The sequence below is a fragment of the Pezoporus occidentalis genome, unplaced genomic scaffold, assembly GCF_034315485.1.
Source record: "Pezoporus occidentalis ecotype Australia unplaced genomic scaffold, CSIRO_AGI_Poc_V1 ctg53, whole genome shotgun sequence".
Lineage (NCBI taxonomy): Eukaryota > Metazoa > Chordata > Aves > Psittaciformes > Psittacidae > Pezoporus > Pezoporus occidentalis.
The window spans coordinates 3,187,998-3,201,881 of NW_026915866.1; the positions used below are offsets into that span (position 1 = coordinate 3,187,998).

Sequence of the window (13,884 nt, forward strand, 5' to 3'; positions counted from 1 at the left end):
TCGTACCTAGTGCACATGACATAGCTTGCAAATTATAAAAATGAACAACTCATAAAAGATAACTTTAGTAGCCTCATTTCCAGTTTGCTAGTATGCATTGGGAATTGCTTGTCTTGAGAGATCACATTAATCCCTTTTTGTATGTGGTTCATGTGAAACCGAAGTTAACCAAGGAAAATGTCCTGTGGAAAAATATTCTTTGTCCTGCCAAAATACGGCCATGCATAAAATTCAGGATGTGGTTTGTGTTGCATGAAAATTCAAATGGAACAGAAAATTGGAACTATACATTAATTGAATAATAATTGTCACTTTCTTCACCACTTATGCTAACATCTTTAATTTTAGTGAAATAATATATTATGAATATGGGTATCACGCATTGCTGTTACAATGCTTTTATAATTTAGCAGTAATTAGTATACTACTATTGTACAGTGCAATCGCATTCTCAGATTTATTCTTCATTCAGGTTTGTCCTTTTTCCCTGCTGGTCAAAGAGAAAATAGGTGCAACACTGAAGTTGTGCATGCATTAATGCTGCAGAAGTCTCTATACACATAGAGTCACATTCTGTTTTACCAAAATGTCAAGTAATCTCTATTTAAATTATTTTTCTTCTATTAAAGTTTTGGCTGAATTTGTCTGATTGAATCTATGAACTCTAGATCATAGAAGCACAGAGGTGAGAAAGAAACTCCACAGGTTTCTGTTCCAAGCCCTTGCTCAAAGCAGATCCAATTAGAACAGGTTGCTCAGTGGCTTGCACCATCATGTTATGAATATCTCCAAGGTTGGGTGTCCCACAGCATCTCTGAGCCCCTGTTTCTCTGTTTGACCAATAATAAATAAACAGTTAAATAAATAATGTTCTTAAATCTGTTCACAATTTCCTATATTCCAGCTTCTGTCCGTTGCCTTCCATTCTATTGCTGTGCATTCCTAAATAGAATCCATCACCTCTGCACCCTCCCAGTGCCTTCTCTTTTGAAGACTGAGCAAAATTGCCTCTTAGCCTCTCCTCATTTAGTATGTACTCTAGCCCTCTCAGCTTGTTGTTGGTCTTCACTGGACTTGCTTGAGCATGGCAAAATTTTATAGATAACTTGCTCTGATATTAAAGAAAGATGGTATATATGCTTTAAAATAGTGGTATTCTATTATCTCCAAAGTCCACCAAAATTTTTCTGCATCTTTCTGTTGTCTTTAAGGATTCTCAACCACAACTTACTGTTGTTTAGTTTTATGTTCTGCTTAAACAGTTTAAATGGTAACTAAACTTCAGTGAGTACAGATTGATTACATTTCAAATTCCATTATGCAGAAGAGTGGGTTCATCTTATGTCACTGGGCCAGCCCAGAGGGAGTATTTTTTTGGTGGTTTTCTTTTCCTTTTGAATTCTAAGTCAAAGCATATGGAAGAGCGTGATCTAGCTTTAGAAAGCACACGAGAGTTTTTGATTTTGTTTTTATTTTTGTTTTATAAAATGGAATTGAAATAAAATATACCTACAGCAGTTTTGCCCATAGGATATTTTGTTTGAAGAAAATGGCTTTTTTTTTTAAGGGTGTGAGATAAAGCATGGTTTTTGTTTCTGTAGAAAATGGTACGCTTATAAATGCATATTTTATTGCTAGCACCATATGGCTACATGTATGTTTTAAAGGCCATTCATGCCAGCAGGCTCAAAAAGTGAAGTGTAATGTGGCTTTAAGCTCAGAAAAACTGAAAGCCAAAAATTGAGTTAGTTTTCGTGTTTCAGTGTTGATCTTTGTGTTTTCTCTTGTAAGGAACCTATCTCTGAAGCTGTCAAAGGAGGTAGACCAAGGAGAACCCAGGTATCCTCGTGTTAGCCAGCTGGCTGGCAGCCCATCTGTGGAGTGGCCTTTTACCGGTCTGGAAGAAGGTGGAGGCATTGAATCTTTGCCCTTCAGACTGATGCTGCAAGACTGCACAGCTGTAAAGACATTGCTTCTGAAAATGAAGAGGGTTCTTCAAGAGGTAATCACCCAGTCATTTGTTAAATTAATAGCTTTCAGCATTAATGAGCTAAGCAGCAGAAAAGGGTCAGGAAAGTTTATGGACCTGATGTCTTAATATGGCTGGAATATATGGAATTGATGCAGAAGTATAAATAGTAGTGCCTCAAGATGGTAGAGGTAAGAAAGCTTATACTATAACAGAATTTAACTGATACCACCATCTTGGTGTGCTGAGTATGAAGTTTCTCTTTAGCTTTTAGCAAAAAGAGGGCAGAGGAGAAGTACTAGATCAAAATAAACTCTATAGGTTCCCTCTAGTATTTTAGAGCTTTTCAGTTTTCTCAGTACAGTTGTTAATCAATACAAGGTCTGCAATTAGTTCAGAGGAGAGATGCAAAGAAAAAGAAATGTCCTTTTAAGTTTCAGGACTGAACTTAAAGATTACTAGCCTGAGTTTGTAAATGACTGTTTAAATAGGATTTCATAGGCCATTCTAACAATTTCAGAAGTCCTGACTAGTCCTATCCTGCTGTGTTCTCCTGGTTCCCTCATGGGCTGCAAGTGTTGCTTTGAATTTTTTTTTTTTTTACATCCAGTTCCCTTTAGCATTTTAGAAGAAATCAAATTATTATTAGGCTGGTTTGGGGTTTGGTTTTATTTTTTTGACACTTTCCAGCTCTGGAGATTTGACATGTTTTTTGCAAGCTTTCAGTTTCATGTTAGTGAACTGCAATGTGTGTTGTCTTTGAGACCTACAAAGATATTTTTTTTAAATCTACGTAATTCATAGGATTATAGAATAATGTAGGTTCAGAAGGGCCTCTTGAGGTCCAATCTCTATGCCCAAAGCAAGGTCATCTTAGAATAGGTTACTGAAGGCCTTGTCTACTTAAGTTTTTGGTGCCTTCGTGGGGTTTCTGCGTCATCTCTGGATAGCAGTTCCAATATTTGACTACATCATTGTAATTTTTTTCCCTAAGATATAATCAGAATTTCCCTTGTTGCAACTTCATTGTATGATTAAGTGCTAGTCACTTAACTGAGACTTTGTGGGTTGGTTTTGTTTTTTTTTTTGATTGTTGTTGTTTGGTCTCCTGGGACATTTGCTTGGTTTTTTTTTTCTTTTTTTAATGCTCTCTTTTCAATCATCTGTATATAAATCCAACCAATTGTTGGCCTGTCTGAGAAGGTTTGTCAGAATTTTAGCCTTAATAGTCATCCATTAGTCCTCTTAAATAGCGTGTTTTTTGCTGTATGGCAAGCCTTATGCCTTTCAGTTTCCTTCAGTTCACTAGCAGCTTTATGTATGCTGTTGGGCTTCTTAATGGACTTCTGCTGAAACTGAAATTGAAATCATTAATTCTCCATCAGTTCCTGCTTATGCAATGTCAGAATATAGAGTGCATTTAAAGCTGCTTTTCCCCTGAAAAGGATTTGTAACCATATTATATATGGAAATAAATAATAAGAATTATAATATTACATGACATAGCAGTTGTAACATTGAGCTGTTAACACTAAGAGCATGTTCTGTTGCTTCTAGTGTGAAAAATTCATGTCCAGTTACTAATACATCTTTATGTAACTAATTTTATTTTTTATCTTAATCATTCAGTGTTTTACTTCCTTTGTACCATGTAATTTCCATCCTCCCATTTGACTGTAACGTAGTGTGATTCTGTCCTTTCCTTTTTTTCTTGCCATGCCTTCCTTTATGAAATCAAAATGGCCTTTTTTTTGATTCTACAGGTGGATGTTACATGCGATGCATATATGTATGCGCTGTTATTTACTTCCCTGTTTTTTGGCACCTCTGATATGGAATATTCCAGTAGTAGTACACATTGGTCTAGTATGCAGCTGAACAAAACTTACATGGCTAGAATGAAATGACCAATCTAATGATTATTGAAAACTTTTACTACCTTGAATTATTTGTATTTTGGTTTTAAGTGAGGTATTTGTATAATAGCAGGAATAGAAGTACTGTGCTGTATACATAGGAGTGTACTTTTTAGTAGCCCTGTCTGAGAAATAGCTGACATGTAGTGCAATCTTCCAGTTATACTGATATAAGTGCACATACTAATTCTTGAAACAAAAAATTATTTTTCAAGGTCATGTTAAACTACACAGTTTTCATATCTCCATAAAGAGTTATCAAACCCATCCACTGTACAGTGGGCAGCAGCTATGGTGTAATTGCAGGAAAGTGAAAGAGCAATAACAACAAAATATTCACAAAAAATATATTCTTTAAAACAAATAAAAATTTTAGGAATTATTCCAAAACCAGAATAGGATTCAAAAGACAATGAGTAGCTAGTTTGAACAACCAAAGAGAAGATGACCTTGAAATATATCACAAATTTATATTGGAATGACACAACTTGATTATCTTTAGAAATCCAGACTTTTATACATTTATGTCACTTTTAAATTATTAGCGAAGAGTCCAGGAAAATATAATTCTATCAAATTGATATATTGTGTTGAAGAGTGTGATAAATAAGTCATCTAAGCATATTTGGCAGGCAGTTTCCATGGAGAAGATACCCTACTTCCATTGTAACTAGATGTAATTTCTTTATCCAAAAATCACTTCCGCCCAAATCAGTATTATAAATCAAACTCACAACAGTACTGAATTAAAAGATATAAAAGAAACCCACTTTCCTTACCATGGAATGTTCACATATTTTTAGATGTAGTGGAATATAGGCTGTGGCAGGATTATACGGTATAGAAGTGAAATATTGTTTGGCTATAACAGTATTAAATATGTATATTTATGAAAATAACGTCACATATTTCACACAGTTTAAAAATATACAGAGCATACAGTCTACAAGGGGAAAAATTACGTATGAGTTATCAGGAAAAAAGCTGCAGTATTTCAGTTTCATAGCTGATGTTACCCGTAAAAGAAGAAATTAGTGTTGTCTACACCTCTTTATTGAAAAATAACATGTTAATTGAGTTAAAATACTAGCCCTGTTATTCAGTATAATCCTTCTATTTAAGCACTGAGTACTGCTTCTCAGGAATAATTTAATTATGATCTTCCAAAATGTAATACTAGCTAGTAAAATATATTTCTTTTTATCGTTGCACTTGCTTGTAATAGAAGAATCTAAATGGAAAAAGTGCATACAATACATTCTGTACTGTGCTGCAAAGTTATATAGCTGTGAGTTTAGCTTGTTATTAGTCTTACCGTGAAAAGGGAAATTGAAAACATGGCAGTAACTTGCAAGATTGAGAATGTTATTAGGTAATGTATTTAGTAAGACTAATGAATGATCATTCAATTAAGAGAATTAATTACCAGTTCACTTTTAGTGAAAAAGCCTTGAAAATGTTTACTAATAATTCTTTATAGCTTTGGCCATGTCAGTCTCATAAGGCAGATTGTTCCCTAATGTTTTGAGAATCTCATTGAACAAAGATGAAGAGAGCCTAGAGGACCCTGGCACATGAGCAAACTCAGTGACCCACTAGAAATTAATCCAAAAAGTATGTCTCACTCTATCTGGCAGCTTTTTGTTGGATATTCCATTCCTAACAGATAAATGTGCAATAAATGGAATAATCAAGACTTGGGGTTGCAAAGTTTCATGAAAAACTTCACCAGAGATTAGCGACACAGGCAGCTTGATGAAAGCCACTTCACCATATAAGACAGTACAAGTTGTCATGTAGCTTGTCTGTGATTTACAAGTAGTTCTTGGTCTCTCTTTTCTCTCCATCTCACTTATGTTTATTGAACTGTTTGGGGTTTTTTTTTTCCTCGAAGTCTGCTTGGTGTTGATCTTTTTCTCGGTAGTAACTGCACTCATTCAAAAACAAAAAAGAAAAAAAACAAGCAAACAAAATAAAAAAGAATAATAATAAAAAAAAAAAAAACAAGTCAGGAGTGAGTTGGTTGAGGGCAGGTTTGCTCTCTCCTAAGAAATTAATTTTTCACTTTCTGACTTCAGAAAGGCCATTCTGCTCTGAGCCAGTCTTAAACTCATAATCTGTGTCATCTTTCCTCCCCCATATGCTGTGCTTTCTATGTTTTATTACATTTGTGGCTGCTAATTGATTGCTTATAGTCAATGAGCTTCTAAAATTTAGACTGCAGCTTCTTCCTCACTTATTGCTATCAACAGTAATGAACATATAATGCCTCTTTCCCAAACAATATATGGGCTTTCCTGTACTCTTCCAGGTGAGACTGAAATTATTTCCATCCATTACCTTTTTTATGGTTTGAGTTATAGCTTACTGAGGCAATGTTGAAGGCTGGCTAATTGAGAGGACATTTAACGGCTTTGCCTTTGTGGAAATCATTGGTAGAACATTTTAGGCAAAGACATATGAGGAAAACTTGTATGGTTTTGGTATTGTGCCTGGCAAAAAAAAAAGGGGGGTCTTTGTGCTGAAATAAACATAGTGGAAAAAATACAGCTATTTTAGGAAGGAATCCATTTAGTCAGTGGTGTAATGGGGTTTTGTTCAAACTTTAGATATTGAGATGAATGTCCCAGTAAAACCAAAATCTCATCCAAATTTAGGCTTATTTCTACAGGTCATATTTCCCCTGTATTCTTTATGAAATATATAGGTTATCAAATACATAATTCTACTTTCAGATTTTTTTATGAGGCTATTAGAAGTGACCTTACTGGTTGCTAATCTAGACAATTAAGATACGTTGACTGTATGTTTGTGTAATTTGGAACGTAAATTATTCAGTGCATGGCCATGCTTCTTTCGCGTTCTGCAAAACACCATGCAGGCTGTGGAGCTTTAGAAATTGAAGCTAATTACTACAATTAATTAGCAATAGGGATAAGTCATTCTGGACATATATTGCATACTGTGTTTTACTAATTAATCATTTATTTTACTGTGGGAAATTGCAGCTGTCTGTGGCTGTCATTAAAACTTAATGTGTCCAATACAGTGTTTTTAGATTACACTTGAAAAAATGACAGTGGCCATGACAGTTGCCTGAGACTTGTAGGACAAAGTGAGACCACTCAGTCTGCAATTAGCCTGTCGGATATCACTGGCTACATTACTTCTCCCCATGCATCTTTCACCTCATCAGTTAAATATGCATAATTATAGAGTCTACTTTTATGCTGTGCTTGCAATCTACTAATGGAAAGTACTAAGAGAAAGCTACATGTTGTTTGCTGTATTTTGTAGCCTGATTGCTAAGCAATATGGAATTGGCCTTAAACTATTTTTTTTTAAGATATTAAAGCATTTTTGGTAGTTCACTATGGAAGGTGTTTACTAATATTGTCTTTTAGCCACTTAGGAAGCAATTGCAAGTTTAATACCGTGTAAAATACTTCAGGTTTTCTTCCTTTAAGTAAATTTGTAATTAACTATGCTAGCATTACTGATTTATTCAACAACTCTGCATTTAATGCAGTCCCTTTTATCAAGTATTTCGTGCTAGAAATTGGTAATTCCTTCATTTCAGGGTGTGTTGACACCCATAAATTAAAATAATTAAAAATGTACTAGGTTTAGTAATAGTATTTATTGAATTTATTTCATTTTCACTTGGAAATACACACTGATATGCCCTTGCTCAGCTGCTTGCAAAGAGAGAGCAGAACACCCTATTGTCACACTGCTTGTGCATTTTCTAGTAGAATATCTCAGGGTAACAGAGAATATCGGGAGCCAGTGGATATAATCAGATGTTCTTTTTGGCAGCAAAGTTATTTTATTCTAAGATTATTCATTATTAGTGTATTTAATAGTCGAAAACAAACTGTGGATTCCTTTGCTCTTCAGGATCTCCATACTTTACAGCAGGTGCTCCTGAGAGTGTGTTCGTTTGCTAACACTCCATGAGTACTTAACAAGTGTGAAGTTACAGGCTGGGACTGGCACACAGCCCTTGAGTCTTGAGAAGTCACACTAATCTCAGCTCAACATAAAGAACTGAAAAAATCCAACTCAGTTATCAGGCCATGCCATTGCCTTCACTCAAAATAAAGTTTGTTTGCAGGCCACATTCAGAGTATTTTTGAGCCACACTTTGAGAATTACCAGTCTCAAATTAATACACTTATTTTTTTTTAATGCTAAAACCCCGAAATATTTCTCTGGTCCATTTATGTTCTGTTTGTTCTGATGGCTTAATTTTTGTAAACTACGTATGTCTATGTATTGCAGCCTTACTGAAACCAGATCAACATGAAACATCATCCTTCCACAGCTATATATTAGTATTGATTTACATGTCTGCTTCTAGGGAGGTGTGTTGCCTACCGGGGGCATGGATCAGGAATGTGGCAGAGAGGCTGCCTGCTCTAGTAAGTCCCACGGACTATTACCCACTCCTGGTGATACATGTGGGTGCTAGGGATATACATAGTAGTAGCCTGGGGAGCATAAAGAGGGACTACAGAGCCCTGGGGGAGGTGGTTAGGGGCTCTGGAGCTCAGGTGGTCTTTTCATCAATTCTCCAGGATACAGGGGAGGACCTAAAAAAAGCTAGGAGGATTAGCCAGGTTAATAAATGGTTAAAAGGGTGGTGTCATAGTCAGGGGTTTGGTGTCTTGAACACAGGACCCAAGCTTGTAGGCCAGGTCTAGTGGGGGCTGGTGGAGCTGGTCTGATGATAAAGAAGGGAAAGAGCAGTTTTGGTAGGAGGCTTGCCAGACTGGTCAAGGAGGCTTTAAACTAGACGTGTTGGGGGAGGGGGGCATCATTCCATCCCAACACACCCAGTCAGTTGCCAGAACCTATAATAAATGCTCGGAGCAATGTAGAGATATCCCAGCCGCTCCAGCCAATGAGCCAGCTCCATTTGGAGCTTGGCTCAGATACCTCTATACAAACACCCATAGCATGGGGAACAAACAAGAGGAATTAGAGATGTGTGCACATCTACAGGGGTATGATATAATAGGCATCACAGAAACATGGTGGGATGGCTCCTATGACTGGAGTGTTGGAATGGAAGGTTACAGGCTCTTTAGAAAAGACAGGCCTGGCAGGCGGGGAGGGGGAGCTGCCCCTTGTGTTAGGGATAGGCTGGAGAGTATGGAACTCTGTCTGGGGACAGGTGAGCAGTCCACAGAGAGTTTGTGGGTCAGGGTTAAAGGGAAAACAGTGATGGGAGACATTACTGTGGGGATCTGTTACAGACCGCCTGATCAAGGAGAACCTGCGGATGAAGCACTCCATAGACAGATAGGAAAAGCCTCACACTCACAGGCCCTTGTTCTCATGGGTGACTTCAACCACCCTGACATCTGCTGGAAGGACGGTACGGCCTGGCACAAGCAATCCTGGAGGTTCCTCAATTGTGTAGAAGACAACTTCCTTCTGCAAGTAACAGAGGAGCCGACAAGGAGAGGTGCCATGCTTGACCTCGTGCTCACCAACAGGGAAGGGCTGGTTGGAAATGTGACTCTCCAGGGCAGCCTTGGATGCAGCGATCATGAGGTGCTCGAATTTGAGATCCTCAGGACAGTGAGAAGAGTGTGCAGCAAGCTCATTGCCCTGGACTTCAAAAGAGCAGACTTTGGCCTCTTCAGGAACCTGCTTAGTAAGGTTCCATGGGATACAGCCCTAGAGGGCAGGGGGGCACAAGACTGTTGGTTGATATTCAAGGATCACCTGGTACAAGCTCAGGAGAGTTGCATCCCAACCAGAAGGAAGCGCAGCAGGAGGGCCAGGAGACCTCCTTAGATGGATAAGGAGCTCCTGAGGAAAATGCAATTGAAAAAAGAAGGTTATAAAAGGTGGAAGCAAGGACAGGTGGCATGGGAAGAGTACAGGGATGTCCGAGAAGCTAGGGACCAGGTTAGGAAAGCTAAGGCCCAGTTAGAATTAAACTTAGCTAGAGGTATTAAAGGTAATAGGAAGGGATTCTACACGTACACAGCAAATAAAAAACAGACTAGGGAGAATGTAGGCCCCCTCAGGAAGCTCTCAGGAGAACTGGCTACACAGGATTTGGAGAAGGCTGAGGTTCTGAATGACTTCTCTGCCTCGGTCTTCACTGGCAAAGGCTCTGACCAAACCACCCAAGTCTTGGAAGGCAGAAGCAGGGACTGTGAGAATGAAGACCTTGCGCCCACTGCAGGAAAGGAACTGGTTCGAGACCATGTTAAAATTCTGAATGTGCACAAGTCCATGGGACCTGATGAAATCCATCCGTGGGTCCTGAAGGAGCTGGCAAATGAAGTTGCGAAGCCGCTGGCCATCATATTTGAGAACTCATGGCAGTCAGGTGAAGTTCCCGATGACTGGAAAAAGGTAAATATAACCCCCATTGTCAAGAAGGGGAAAATGGATGACCCGGGGAATTACAGAGCAGTCAGTCTCACCTCTGTGCCTGGCAAAATCTTGGAGCAGATTCTCCTGGATGGCATGCTAAGGCACATGAAAATCAACAAGGTGCTTGGTGACAGCCAGCATGGCTTCACTAAAGGGAAATCCTGCCTGACCAATTGGGTGGCCTTCTATGATGGGGCTACAGAACTGATGGACAGGGGTAGAGCAGCTGATGTCATCTACAAGGACTTGTGTAAAGCGTTCGACACTGTCCCACACGACATCCTTGTCTCTAAATTGGAGAGACATCCATTTGATGGATGGACCACTCGGTGGATAAAGAACTGGCTGTATGGCCGCACACAAAGAGTTGTGGTCAATGGCTCAATGTCGAGCTGGAGACCAGTAACGAGTGGTGTCCCTCAGGGATCGGTGTTGGGACCGGTCTTGTTTAACATCTTTGTCGCTGACATGGGCAGTGGGATTGAGTGCGCGCTCAGCAAGTTTGCCGATGACACCAAGCTGTGTGGTTCAGTTGATACCCTGGAGGGAAGGAATGCCATCCAGAGGGACCTTGACACGCTTGTGAGGTGGGCTGATGCCAACCTCATGAAGTTTAACCATGCCAAGTGCAAGGTCCTACACCTGGGTCGGAGAAATCCCAGGCACAGCTACAGGTTGGGCAGAGAAGAGATTCAGAGCAGCCCTGCGGAGAAGGACTTGGGGGTGTTGGTCCATGGGAAAATGAACATGAGCTGGCAGTGTGCGCTTGCAGCCCAGAAAGCCAATTGTATCCTGGGCTGCATCAAAAGGAGCGTGACCAGCAGGTCGAAGGAGGTGATCCTGCCCCTCTACTCTGCTCTTGTGAGACCTCACCTGCAGTATTGTGTGCAGTTCTGATGTCCTCAACATAAAAAGGACATGGAACTGTTGGAACAAGTCCAGAGAAGGGCCACGAGGATGATCAGGGGACTGGAGCACCTCCTGTATGAAGACAGGCTGAGGAAGTTGGGTCTGTTCAGCCTGGAGAAGAGAAGGCTGCGTGGAGACCTCATAGCAGCCTTCCAGTATCTGAAGGGGGCCTACAGGGATGCTGGGGAGGGACTCTTCATTAGAAACTGTAGTGATAGGACAAGGGGTAATGGGTTAAAACTTAAACAGGGGAAGTTTAGGTTGGATATAAGGAGGACATTCTTTCCTGTTAGGGTGGTGAGGCACTGGAATAGGTTGCCCAGGGAGGTTGTGAATGCTCCATCCCTGGCAGTGTTCAAGGCCAGGTTGGACGAGGCCTTGGGTGATATGATTTAGCGTAAGGTGTCCCTGCCCATGGCAGCGGGGGTTGGAACTAGATGATCTTAAGGTCCTTTCCAGCCCTAATTATTCTATGATTCTATGCATCCAGAAGCCAAGGGATTAGCTTCTTTCTTATTTCTCCTGTGGTTGCCTCAATGAAATGTTTTCATGTAACAGTGTGACATGGTCCAGGTCAGCACAGATTTGCCTAGCATGCTGCCCCAGCCTCCTCAAAAGCCAAGTCTTAACAGCACCTTGCAGAGAAGCATTAAAAATAGCAATGAATATGTAATGTCCCAACATCAGCAGTTTTGTGCAATGGGCTACAATTAACTTGTGCCTGAAGACCATAAATTATAACAGTTACAAAACTGGAACCATTTTCCCATTTAGTACTTCCATGGGTTTGATCAGTTGGTCAGTCAGCTGAGTCCCAGCTGACGCTTCTTGGCTGATCACACCAGTTGCATTTTCTGATAAATCTGCAAATACTGAAAAGTCCATTGCAAAATAATGACCAAGCAATGGAAGAAATCCAGAATGTCTGTGCCAGTCTGTAGAAGGATCAGATTATACTCAGTTGTTAGAGCTCATGAGTAATATTGAGCTAAATGACACATTTAGTGCAGAAGGTAGATGGAAGAGTTTGTGATAAGAAAACAAATAATACTGCCATATCTAACAAATTTTGCAATGAGTTATCCAGTTCTTTTAACAAAAACCAGTTAGAAATAGGAGCGGGATCAAGATGAGTGCACAACACCGAAGCTGCGAGGCAATTGAATTTCCCGCAAATTTACTGGGGTTTTAGGTATGAAAATACCAACTTTTCAAATGGCTTTGTAAGTTATGAAGGAGTGTTTAGTATAAGGTTTGTACCTGGTGCCACTGCCTTAAAGTCCAGTAGGTTAAACAAACAGTTTCTCCACTTCTGAAGTTTCACAGTCCTGTATTCCTGCTATATTAAGTTTTTTCTTCCTCATGATAGGTTTCAGAGATTTTCTGACATTTCTGGTTAGATAAAGATAAAGCAGTTAAATAGATAGGTTTAGATAGATAAAGCAGTAAAAAACTGATGATATGCAACTGTTGCCATAACTGGCTGAACAAGAAGAATAAAAATGTAATATGTAAAAATGTACGTCTAGCATTCAGGTAGCAGAGTGCCAACCATGCATGAAGTTACCCATTTCAGTATTTGTGTTTGTAGGTGATCATGTAGATGATTTGGCAGAATTTAAATTTCATCTCTTAATTAATTATCCTTTGCCTTTTATCAGCCAGAATTTAGGAAACAAGTGCTAGTGTAGTCACAGGAGAAGTTCTCACTCTTCACAGCGTGGACTTTGGCATAGCTCTGTGCTGCAGATTTATTTATTGTTTTTTTTCTGCACAATGCATGCCATTATTTTGTAGCCCAGCATCAGAACAGTGCTGATCATTTTCCTAGTGGAAGAAAGGATAAGAAAGCTGTTGATATAATGTGCTTACATAAATGCATAATTTTTGCCAAAATAATAGCGCTAACATTGTGCAGTCTGGCTCCAATTCATGGTGTGTGTTTTCTTCAGAGAAGGAAATGGATTTTTTTTTTTTTAAAGGATTTAGAAACTACACATCAGGGACATATCTTCCACCTGGTTTTGTAATTGTCCACAGCCGGTTGGTAGGCACATGTATTTTTTATGAAGAAGTGGTGTATATAAAGAAATATTGCTTATGTCCAACGATCTGTATATCTTTCCTTTATATGCCTTACTAATATAAATACAGCAGTTCTCTACCTTTGGTCACAGCCTCAGATGGGTGTGAAATAACATAGGTTCTTTTAATCCAGCTGGTACTTGGTGCTTTCTCAGAAAGCTGCTCTATTTATCTGAATTTCTCCTTAGGTTTTCACATTCACAGTGAATTTCCCTTGCAGAGACAGTAATTGTCCATATGATTAAAAGCTCATGGATTCAAAATGCAAAGTTAGCTCATGCCTAGGATATTTTTTTTTTTAATTTAAATTGAAAACTATGCTCTGTTTTCACTCCTGGACTCAGTGAATAATTTTGGGAAGTTGTCAGGTAAAAGCAATATCCTTATTTACAAGCTTGAAAGAGAGGATTCTCTTTTTATCAACAGTTCTTATGTCAAATCTGTGTGAAGGTAATCTTAATAGGAACAAGGATATGTGCAGAAATAACAGATGCTGCCTCAGTGGAAGCTGAGCATGTCATAAAGCAGCTAAGCAAGAATATAGTTTGACAACTTACCTCTTTTAAGCAGGATAGAACTAGAATGAAAGGCTAGGTTTCTATTACT

At 39.1% G+C, this 13,884-nt stretch overlaps 1 protein-coding gene across 5 annotated transcripts in view; it reads left to right on the forward strand.

Annotated features, from left to right (window-relative positions):
- CCSER1 (coiled-coil serine rich protein 1) overlaps positions 1-13,884 on the forward strand; it is a 709,606-nt gene that overhangs the window by 286,185 nt on the left and 409,537 nt on the right. For all 5 annotated transcript variants that reach the window (XM_062637609.1, XM_062637611.1, XM_062637613.1 and 2 more), the window contains exon 7: positions 1,792-2,002. In XM_062637609.1, coding sequence (XP_062493593.1) covers positions 1,792-2,002 — 211 coding nt within the window. The remainder of the gene's footprint in view (positions 1-1,791; positions 2,003-13,884) is intronic.